At 37.4% G+C, this 11,799-nt stretch overlaps 1 protein-coding gene across 4 annotated transcripts in view; it reads left to right on the top strand.

Annotated features, from left to right (window-relative positions):
• The window catches only part of parvb (parvin, beta), a 21,200-nt gene extending 9,892 nt beyond the window's left edge, over positions 1 to 11,308 (top strand). For all 4 annotated transcript variants that reach the window (XM_084094193.1, XM_084094196.1, XM_084094195.1 and 1 more), the window contains 12 exons: positions 2,418 to 2,507; positions 4,009 to 4,079; positions 5,113 to 5,215; positions 5,336 to 5,476; positions 6,675 to 6,790; positions 8,575 to 8,636; positions 8,752 to 8,771; positions 9,059 to 9,120; positions 9,206 to 9,274; positions 9,348 to 9,449; positions 10,607 to 10,679; positions 10,918 to 11,308. In XM_084094193.1, coding sequence (XP_083950319.1) covers positions 2,418 to 2,507; positions 4,009 to 4,079; positions 5,113 to 5,215; positions 5,336 to 5,476; positions 6,675 to 6,790; positions 8,575 to 8,636; positions 8,752 to 8,771; positions 9,059 to 9,120; positions 9,206 to 9,274; positions 9,348 to 9,449; positions 10,607 to 10,679; positions 10,918 to 10,994 — 986 coding nt within the window. In that variant the 3' untranslated portion in view covers positions 10,995 to 11,308. The remainder of the gene's footprint in view (positions 1 to 2,417; positions 2,508 to 4,008; positions 4,080 to 5,112; positions 5,216 to 5,335; positions 5,477 to 6,674; positions 6,791 to 8,574; positions 8,637 to 8,751; positions 8,772 to 9,058; positions 9,121 to 9,205; positions 9,275 to 9,347; positions 9,450 to 10,606; positions 10,680 to 10,917) is intronic.
• Positions 11,309 to 11,799: the final 491 nt, after the last annotated feature.

Below are 11,799 nucleotides of genomic sequence, written 5' to 3'. Positions count from 1 at the left end.
CAAAACATTTACCGAAAAGTTAGCTAAATTAAAAATGAAAACTGAAAATATAAAATCAATACTATAATAGTATCAATGATAGCCTACTAAAACAACATTCTCAATGGTATTTTCACAGGACTTCTGGAAGTACGCGATTTGAATGTGTCTTTCTATCCTGATTTGCGATGTCAAAAGGAAAAATAAGTTCATTTCACACTTTTACTTGCAGTAAAAACAAGCAGCCTATTATAATATTAGCGATGTACATCTATCTTTCTCGCGAACAACTGTAATTCTATTGTAGCCTACTATTTTAAAATGTAATTTATTCCTGTGATCAAAGCAGAATTTTCAGCATCATTACTCCAGTCTTCATCAGTAGGGGAGACCGGGGACAGTTGCAACATGGGGATGGTTGCAACATGTCATTTTTCTCCAATCAGAAACAAGCTAGAGTGACACTCATACTGTACATGCACAGTTAGACCCTCCCCCCATTAAGAAGACAGTAGACATATTCAACATCTGCTGCTGCATTTATTGAACAAAACTTGTTTTTGTTTTCATGAGATATATTTTTGTCATACTGTTCAGACATTTTGTATGAATTAATCAAAACTTACTTAGTTTGAATTATTGTTTTGTTGACTTCTAAGTGACATGGTTAGCATGTGTCAAAGTCAGCAGGCACATGATGTTCTGTCATGGCTGATAGGGTTTGGGACAGTTGCAACAAGTTATAAATTGCATGTTTAATAAAGGTTTGTTGCATTGCAAATTGCAGAGCCGGACAGTAACGGAGTACATTTACTTGAGTACTGTACTTCAGTACAATTTTGAGGGATCTGTACTTTACTCGAGTATCATTTTTAGGGAATACTCATGACTTTACTCAGGTACATTTGAGAGGCAAATATTGTACTCTTTACTCCACTACATTTCTATCCATAACCGCGAGTACCCGTTACTACTTCTAAAAAAAATCTTGGAAACCCTCAATTTGTTTTTTCCCTCTCAAACGTGATTGGATTGTGCCACTGATTGGGACAGCCTATTAGCAATCACCTTCAGCTTTCCGCCAAAGTCAACTCCATGGTCAGATTTAGATAAGAGACGAATCAATGAATGAAGACGCAGCAGGTCCATCCCGGGAATGTGCCAACCCGTGGCCCCACCTCGCCAGACTATTTCAATTTTCTGAACAAGTTAATGATAGTTTTCGCTTCAAGTGTTTGCTGTGTTTACCAATGTAAGCACTGTGGCAGTAGTAATGCAATATTTAGAAAATGTAACTGTTATTTGATAAATATGACTAAATAAATAAATTATAGGCTACAATAATATTATTGAAATAAATAATACTATAATATTATAGTAGGCCTAAAACGGTTAATATTTTCAGAATTATATGCTCATTGAGACAAAAAGCTAAAATGAAAAAATTAGGTATTTTTAACGTGTTGCAACCGTCCCCTGGGTCGGGGTCAGTTGCAACATCTGACTTCTTCCATTCAAATAAATACTGTGAACGATATGTCATATATAATCATCTTTAAATGGTATGGGTAATTAGCAGACAGATGCAAGTTTAATATATACAAATTTGGTTGGTCTAGTCCAAATAGTCTCTGAGTAACTGAGAGAAATGCAAAAAGTGTTGCAACTGTCCCCGGTCTCCCATATATCATCAAATATGATGATTTGATGCTCAGTAAAACAGTTGTGTGTCTTCATATTTTTGATTTTCAGGATTCTTTGATGAATAGAAAGTTCAAAAGAACATAATTTATTTGAAATATAATTTTTTAGTAACATAATAAATGTCTTTACAGTCACTTTTGATCCATTTAATGCATCCTTGTTGAATAAAACTATTAATTTCTGTAAAAAGCAGCGCTTGACACTAAACGTTTGAACAGTAGTGTGTATGTGTGTGTTTGTGTGTGTGTGTGGCTGTGGTTTCAGGAGGAACTCTTTCAGATATGTTTGGATGTGACCCTGATGAATGTTTCTGTTGTAGAGGAAGTGCTCGAAACTGAAGCTGTTCACTATAGGATGAGATCAGGTCAAGTTACCGCTCAATTTAATAAACGTACTGTAATTACCTGAAGGAGGAAGAGAACGAGTCACTGACGAATCATCTGATTAATTACTGTACACTAATCAGTTAATTGACATGGCAATGATTTACCGATGTAGAAACAGCAGCGAGGAGTTACTGTACGTGACATTAGCCGTTCTGCCCATCACATATGTTTCCTTGAAACGGTATAAACCCTTACTGTGTACCATGGTACCTTGCTTGATATTTACCATATTATTACTATATTCATATGCTATGGTGTTTACATGATACTTCTATAGTATTACCATGGTACATATCCCAGAAAATATGGTGCTTATGATGCTTTATTATTCTTTTTTTGGCTCTTTAGCGAGTGACCTCCAGGAAGAGGGCAAGAACGCCATCCACGCCCCCCTCCTGCCCAGCGGCCCGGAGCTGCTCCCCGAGGACACACTGCTTGGTAACCCATCGCTCCTTTCATCCATTAAACACAATGTAACATCTCTTTCCTCCACTAGAGGTCGTGTGGTCGTGAGTGATGGCGTATTCCCCGACAAAAACCCAATAGGACTTTTCCATTGGCTTTTGGATTCGTTTTTTGAAACGATTATGATTCTTACACGTTTTGTTCATCATAGTAATCTTCAGGAATTAACACAAGTTTAATGAATTTAGAAAAATTTTAAATGAAAAAATGTAATGAATTTTGAAATCAGCAGAAATAAAAAGCTAAAATCAGGCTGTGTCCGAAATTGCCATGGGAGTGAATGAAAATGAGAGAGTGAATTCAGACACTGAGTGCGTCGGAAGAGCTGCCGCTTTTGCATAGATTCTGCTGTTTAATAATCAGTTTAATAATCATTTGAGGCTTAGCAAACTGGCAGCTCCAGTAGTAATGGAAATATGTATAAATCTTTAGCACGTATAAACCTTAATTAAACATTTTAATAGTCAATTAAGAAGGAATTTATACCTGTATGATATTACGCTGTACCCACATTGGACCAGCGGTTTGGAAAACGGATGGATGGATGATTCAGATGCGGCGCCATCTTCTGATCAGACACAGGAATTAATTCAGCTAGCGACACTCACAGTGCATTATGGGTATTATCTAGCCATTGAGCGCATAGACATAAAATATATATTTTATATGTCTTATGGTTGAGCGTACATCAAATGTACACTCATTCTTGCGGTGCGTTGTGGGATTGAATGAGTGTGCTCGATAATGTCCACTATGGTTTCTGACACCACTACAAATGGCTGTTGCCTCGAATAATGCCCTATTTAAGGGTAGGCTATAAGGGGCGATTTAGGACACAGGCTATAAATGAACTACACCACGGTTGCATGACTTAAATGTCACCATTACTAAGCTTCCAACATCTCTTTGAGTTTCCGTAAAAGTTTGACGTTTAATATTATATTGATAATATGAATATAATTATGACGTTCGTCTCCGACAACTTCTGTAGTCCCATTTTAGCTACTTGTTAGCAACCACCTTTTTCAAAGCTTCAAGTGTAAGCTTTAAAAAAAATCACAATTGTGGTATTATTGAAGTATTTTAAGTCACACACAGAAAAAAACTCATGGCATCAGGACGATGAAGCAGAAGTGCTAAAATGCTGGTTTCCAGGTTTTGACCTTTACAAAATATGTCATCGCTCCAGCACTATTTCATGTTTTAGTTCTCCTATTTAAGAATTTTCAGAGAAAACTTATTTGATGAAGCTGGCACTTGAGAAATGCATTACTAAGAAGTTGAACTCCTAAAGCCTAATTTTGTGGTGGTGGTGTTGGGTGTGGAGGACACTTCTCGTTTCCTCCATGACTCTTACTGAGTCACACAGCTGGATAAATTCCCCCACACCCAAGACCGTTCTAGAGGTCTGTTAAAACACTGTGTGTTTATGAGAGTGTTGAAGAGTTTCTTCCTTCATCCGTGATTTTTGCAGAGGAAAATGCAGAGAGGACCATTCTAGACCCTACATCCAGAGAAGACCTCAATTTCAAAGACCTGCAGAAGGTAGAAAACACATTTTCTGACTGTTTACACTAACATCTCTGAATAGATGATGTGAAAAACTCCCAGAAATGGTAGATGAGGACAGTAACCAATGGGACTTTAAATTTGACAGTGACGTCTGTTTGGAGAGCATGCAGCGCCCTCTATAGTTCTCAAACCCCTCAAGCCAGTGTTTATATAATATTATAGTATTAATATTTAGTATTTTGAATTGGCTTTTATTTTTATATTATTTTATTTTTAATTTGTTAAAGTTTTAGTAATTTTATTTTGTGCTTTTATAACATTTTTCTTTTTTTATTAAATATTTCTATATATCTTCAATTTATTTTTATTTCAGTTTTAATTTTGGTCAGTTTAGTACTTCAACTTCAACATATTTTGGTAACACTTTATTGTACAATGTCCTACATTTATATTACAGTGTCTTACATGTTACATGTAGTCTCTATAGTAATTACTATTAATTATGCATAATTACATGCAACTAACCCTGAACCAAACCTACTCCTAATCCTAACCCTATGTAGTTAATTAATATTACTCAGTACTTAAATGTATAATTACACTGTAACAAGTACACCTTAAAATAAAGGGTTACACTTTATTTAGTAACACTTTATTTTACAGTGTCCTTAACAATACAACTACACTGTAACAATGACACCTTAAAATAAAGTATAAACCCTTTGTTACAATGTAATTATACATTTAAGTACTGAGTAATATTAATGAACTACATGTACTTACTGTAGGGTTAGGGTAGGATTAGGATTTGGTTGAGGGTTAGTTGCATGTATTTTACTGTTATTACTATGGGTAGTGTATGTAACATGGACACTGTAAAATAAAGTGTTACCAAATAAAGTGTAACCCATATTTATTTCAGTTGGTTGCCAAGGAATCATTTAGTTAATTAACTCTTTCCCCACCATTGACGGAATTTTCCGTAATTTCTGACACAACTAAGCCACGCCCATTTTGCATAATTACCATTCTACTCACTGACCTTTTTATAAACTCTTCCTCTCAGGTTCTCATTGACTGGATCAACAGTGAACTGGAGGAGGACCGAATCATCGTAAAAGACCTTGAAGAAGATCTGTATGATGGACAGGTGCTGCAGAAACTTTTTGGTAAGACAAAGACAAGGACTTTATGTTTAGGATTCTCTTCTTTTTTGCACCTTTGTTATGGTACCAAACGCTTTAAGTGTGGTACTAATGAGGATGTTTTATGTGTGTGGCCTCCTCCAGAGAAGCTGTCGGGTTATAAGCTGAATGTGGCGGAGGTGACGCAGTCAGAGATCGGACAGAAGCAGAAACTGCAGACGGTTCTGGAAGCTGTTAATGGAGTCCTCAGACCTCTGGAGTGGAACACGGAGTGGAGTGTCGACTGTGAGCGCTGAAAGACGCACATTTTTACAGTTAACCTAAAAAAAAAAAATTAAAGGTAGGGTAGGCAACTTTCGGAGAGGCTAGCAATAGCGAGCTAGCTAAAACATAAGATCCCACCTTTCCTTCAGAGCGTCTCCAAACCCACCAAAACACATGAACGCGTACAGCAGGGAGCAAAAAAAAAAAGCGTCACGAGAGACGGCATCAAATCTAACTCATGTCTCAAAGCACATAACATTACAATAATTTCCATCTCTTCATAATTTACAGTAGTCATGGCGTGAACGCAGCATAAGCTCCTTGTTTTGGTTCAGGAGGAACTGTAAAAGGCTGCTGTTTCAGTTGCGGCGCTCAGTGACTGACGTCTGTCTAACTCGGCATAGCATGAAATGCATACATTGACAGGCAGGTATAGGACATTGCATCATTGCATTCAGACTGAATTCAATGATTGGACGAACATTTTATGGTCCTACGCCTTTCACAGACTATACATATATAAACTATATGTAAACATACAACTATACATATAATTACATCTAGACCACTTAAAGCGTAACTCTCGCCAAAATGCAACCTAGGGTCTTTTTGTGAATCTACCCGAGGCAAACTATCGTTTAAAAGCATCATTAGGATGGAAACGCCACTTTTAAGATTGACCGTATTTTCATTTTCGGTCAAATTGCTTTTGAATGGGAGTTCTTGGGGCACTACTATGATAGCATAAAAATCGCTATTTTTAAAACACTAAGAAGGCTCGACACAACATGAAACTTTGCTGGAAGTATCACCAGGGGCTCTACACATGAACTCGATCTCAACACTAGTCGATCTCCGAATGCGAATGAACTGACTCCATAGGAGGAAATGTCATGAAGTTGTAATTTCAATGAAAAGCATGATAACTTAGCCACTTAGCTCATGGCAATATCTATTCAAATAACAATAATAAACAAGGGGTTTTATTCAGTATATCAATATATAAGGAGTCAGTTCATTTGCATTCGGAGATCGACTATTTTTGACTGTCAAAGCTACAGTGAGTTGTTCAAAACCTTTCTTTTTAGTAAACGCCTACCCTGCTTTTAGCATTGATGAATTGTGCAAAAGAAAGTAAATAAGGTCAATTTTGATAATCTTTTAATACATGATCAACAATAAAGAAATGTGTTGTTGATTATGTCTGTCTGTTCCTCAGCCATCCACTCTAAGAGCCTGGTGTCCATCGTGTACCTGCTGCTGGCGCTCGCCATGTATTATGCAGCTCCCATCCGCTTACCTGAGCATGTGTCCGTCCGGGTGATCGTGGTCAAGGTGCGACGACTTTATTAAAGTGTGAAACTGAATGTTATATCAAACAGGGCTGCCAACTTTTGAGTTTAGCTTGGAGTGAGATATTTTTTTTTTTTGTAAAAACAAATATTGCATCACAATAAGTGTAATTGTGATTGTCAAAACATTTGGTAACTAAATAGAATTTTATGAAGTTTAGTGACAACATGTTACAATGTTTACAGTGTACAATGACTGGTATAGGATACAGTTTTTATTATTGCTTGACAAAAATTTCAAGATTTCAATTCCATTCTTGTGATTTGATTCCGATTTTGATTCAATATTGACTAATTTGGATACATGTTTATTTTAAATTTTATTCAAAAAAATAATCTCACCTAATGCTGTAAACATAGAGGGCCCAATCTGCTGGTATTATTAAAGGTTAAAAATAACATTAAATTAAATATAATGCAGTTTTTGTTATAATAACAATTATTTAATGACATAAGTAAAAATATAATAAATATGTAATATAGTGCTCAGCAAAATCACCTCTCTAGCTATTTTTTCTATTCAATTAACATGCTATGGTCATTAAATGGCTTTCCTGAGGTAAATGTTATGTGACATAATTGTTCTCCTGCTGTTATATTGACCTCTTTCCGTGGTTGAAAAACACTAATTGGTCGATATTATGTATACTTTCGGTAAGTTGTACTGCATCTTTAAAGGCACACTGTGAAGGAATTGTGTTTTTGTCAAACAGCGACCCCTAGAGTCGCTATGGAATACTTGCACTGTCGTAAATAGTCGTAAATGCACTGTCTGCGACTTACTTTCACTTTGATTTGCGATAGTTTGCACGTTCTCTTGATGACTATGCTCAGTTGCTCATCTGCGGTGATGTGTGTTCCAGTAGCGTCGTCATATCTGTCTATAACATATATCCTATAACACGCTCTCACACGTTTTTATTTTTAGCATTTTTGAGAGGAGTACAATTTACATGTGGTTTCAACAACCAGATGCATTTACACTTGTCCAGTTTCGTCTGGAATGCGGCTCAGACCTCCTCCTGAAGTGGTTTGAGCGATCGGATTAAAATCCGTCTTGAATGCGTTTCGGAGGGCATTTACACCTGGTCTTTTCACGATCAGATAGCTATCCCATCTGAGAAAACGCATGAAGTGGCCAGGTGTAAACAGCCCCATGACAAAAACATACGCACGAAAGCCGAAAACAAACGCTGGTTGGCCTCTCACGTCCAGATTTGACGAAGTGGTGGGGGAAGTGACGTATGCCGTAAAGCAGTCGAATTTTGTAGTTCTTTTTGTGCTCGGGTTACTACCCGAACCCCGAAGTTACATAGTGCCAGTAAAAGCGATACAGACCCCGTCAGGCCATGGCAGACGTGTCATTCAACCTATTGTAAGTCGATGTACCATCACAAGGGTCTTGGAAATATATTATGAAGGTTGAAAAGTTTCACAGTGTGCCTTTAAATAAAAAAGTAACAGGTGATCGGTTCACGTGCACTTGAACTGAGGCGCTCAGCGATCTGTCACGTCACATTTACAAGCGCCAAACGTATTTTTGTCTGAATTTCGTAATAAAATTGACGGAATCTAAGAGCTGAGAATTAGTTTAATATTAAAAGTACCTCTTTGCTCCACAATTTTTCTGTGCGTGAGAAAATGGATGTGTGGCGTGAGAGCGTGTGAAAAGTGTCAATTGCGTGAGTCTCACGCTCAATGCGTGAGAGTTGGCAGCCCTGTATCAAATGCCTTCAGCCTAATTGCACAGGTTTGTTTTTGTCTCAGAAAAAAGAGGGAATCCTGCAGACTTCTCATGTGACCAAACAACTCACAAGTACCACAACAGAGTAAGCAGCTTCAATGTGGCCATCTAGTGATGAAAGATGGTTATAACATGAAAAAAAAACTTTTTTTATTTGAGTGTGTGATCTGAGGCTGACTTTCTGTTTCTGTTTCCAACAGAATGATGATCGGAAGGTCAGGTGTGTATTTTCAAATATGTTCATGTTGTCCTTAAGGATCAATACCCTTCTGGAAAATCTAAGGCATACCAGTTTAAGGAGGACAAAGCTGGGTTTTTCAGCACATTGTAGCTTGTTCACGATGGTTTACTAGCTCTAATCTGCTTATAATCCATCTAGACCAGCTAAATGTACAAATAACCTGACCTGAGGTAGAAACTAGGAGCTGGTTTTTGCTGGATTTTGATGGTTTGTCTGTTTTCTATTTTTATTAGTCCCAAACAGTTTCTTTGTTTTGTCATTTGCAGAACGTGATGCTTTCGACACCTTATTGGATCACGCACCTGACAAACTGAACGTAGTGAAAACTGTAAGAAGCCATTCTGAACAGGACAAGAAGTTCTGTGTGATGGTGCTGATTATCCAAAATTAACCTTCAATGTTTGTTTTCTCAGTCGCTGATCACATTTGTGAATAAACACTTAAACAAACTGAACCTGGAGGTGACGGAGCTGGAATCACAGGTATAGACGTCAACTGTTAACTAACTCTCACACGGATCAAAACCTTCTCTAAACCTCTTGTGTGTGTGTGAAGTTTGCAGATGGTGTCTATCTGGTGTTGCTGATGGGACTGTTGGAAAATTACTTTGTGCCTCTGTACAACTTCTACCTCACGCCAGAAAGCTTCGAACAGAAGGTAAGTGTGATGTAGAACGGTCTAATCTGGACTGGTGAGGTCTGATGCGGTCTGAAGAGGACTGATTTGTTCTGTTAGGGTGTAATGAAGTCTTAGGGTGCTCGATTAGACTAAAAGGGTCGTTTTTAAATATCTCATTAAACTGCATCAGACCTGTCAGACTTCACAAATCCACACCAGACTACATCAAATGGTATCAGACCACATAAGCCTCAACAAGTCCACAATCAACCATATCAGATCTTATCAGATTTCATGAATACTCTTCAGACAACATCACACCATATCAGACCACATCAGTCTCAATGAGTCCACTTGAGATAAGTAGTATTTATGAAGTCTGATATGGTTTGATGTGGACTCATGAAGTCTGATGGGATCTGATGTGGTTTGATGATTTGTTTTTAACTATATAGCTTATTAAACTGCATCAGACCATGTCAGACTTTATGAATCCACATCAGACTACATCAAACCATACTATACTAGATCACATCAGACTAAAGAAGTCCACGGCAAACCTAATCAGACTTCATGAATGCTGTTCAGACCACAACACACCATACCAGACAATATCAGACTCAACAAGTCCACATCAGACCACATCAAACCATGAATAGTATTAATGAAGTCTGATTGGGTCTTGATATGGTTTGATGTGGAGTTGTTGTATAATGTGGTCTGATGTGGACTCATGAAGTCTGATGTGGTCTGATGTGGTTTTATGATTTTTAAATACCTAATTAAACTGCATCAGACCATGCTAGACTTTATGAATCCACATCAGACTAAAACCTCACCATACCAATCACATGAGACTGTACAAGTCAACAGCAAACCTTATCAGACTTCATGAATGCTGTTCAGACCACATCACACCATATCAGACTCAACGAGTCCACATCAGACCACATAGTATTCATGTGTCTGATTGGGTCTTGATATGGTTTGATGTGGAGTTGTTGAGTATCATGAAGTCAGATTGGGTCTGATATGGTTTTATGTAGACTTCTAAAGTCTGATTATATGATGGTTGTGGAATTCTTATGGCATTAAACTGACAAATTACTTAAGCATTTCTATTTCTAGCATTCAAAAACTGGTTTGTAACATGACTAGCCATGGAAAAAAATTGCAAGTGTTTTTGTGTCTTGTAGGTGCATAATGTCACATTTGCTTTTGAGCTCATGCAGGATGGTGGATTAAAGAAACCCAAAGCTCGACCAGAAGGTACCAGAAAAATCAGTGCCAGCAATGTTATATCAGCGTTACATACACAACACAACCTTCAGATATCATAACTGACTAGCTCATTGTCTGAACAGCCAGATTATCCACTAGATGGAGATGTTCTTCAATAGATGCAGCACACTGTACCTGCCCTTTCCTTTCTGTTCTTACACAATGTCAGTTAACATATTCAAGCCTCTGTCTGTTTAACAGCGATTCTGTTGTTTGTGTCCTGCAGATGTGGTGAACTTGAATCTGAAGTCAACTCTCAGGGTGCTATACAACCTTTTCACCAACTACAAAAACTCAGAGTAACACTTGAAGAGATCCGTGGAAGCTTGCGTCGTGCCTCACTGATGCCATGCACACATCCCTTGTGTTTCTTTTATATATGTAAGAATTAAATATTTTGTATAATTTAGATTATTTATGCCCAGAATCGAATGTATTCAGCCTTAATGATCCGTCAGTGTAGCAGCATATTAAAATATTTTATTTTGACGCACGTAAATGCTTTTAGCACTACACATGGAACGACTGTTTGTCCTGGAATGATTCATAAACCCTGCACTGTGTATTTTATTTTAGTAGAAATGCTGTAATTATTTCAAATAAACAAGTGCTTTCTACATGCTGGAATGAATTCATTTTGACATCTCTGAATTGGATCTTTTTTTTTTTTTTATCAAAATAATAAGCAGTTGCAGATCACCTCTTCATACACAGAATTATTCATGCTTAAAATCCTTGATAGAGCACATATAAATATTTCACCTTCTTGTCCCACACAGGCATAAATTCGGCATGAAACAGAAGTTGCGTTAGTCATTTCTTCCCTATTATATCCGGGTGAAACGGCTTCTCAAACAAGACAAAATGCTGAGAAGGTGAGAATTTTGTCAATCGGGAATTGATTGGATTGTTGTCGTTTGCTATTGCCGTGATCTCATGTGAGTGACAGGTTGTCCCGCCCTCTTGCCTCATACTTGCGCTGTGTCCGAAATCGAATTCTTACTATATAGAAAAAAACAGTAAAAAAACAGTATGCCAAAAGAGTAGTATGTCCGAATACATAAGGTGCGTCCCAGTTTGTGTACTTGTGCACTATTCTGACGTTTTG

The sequence above is a fragment of the Abramis brama genome, assembly GCF_963993115.1.
Source record: "Abramis brama genome assembly, chromosome: 20".
NCBI classification, from domain to species: Eukaryota; Metazoa; Chordata; class Actinopteri; order Cypriniformes; family Leuciscidae; genus Abramis; species Abramis brama.
The sequence above is the reverse complement of the archived record's forward strand: the minus strand, read 5'-3'. Positions and strand labels throughout refer to the sequence as shown.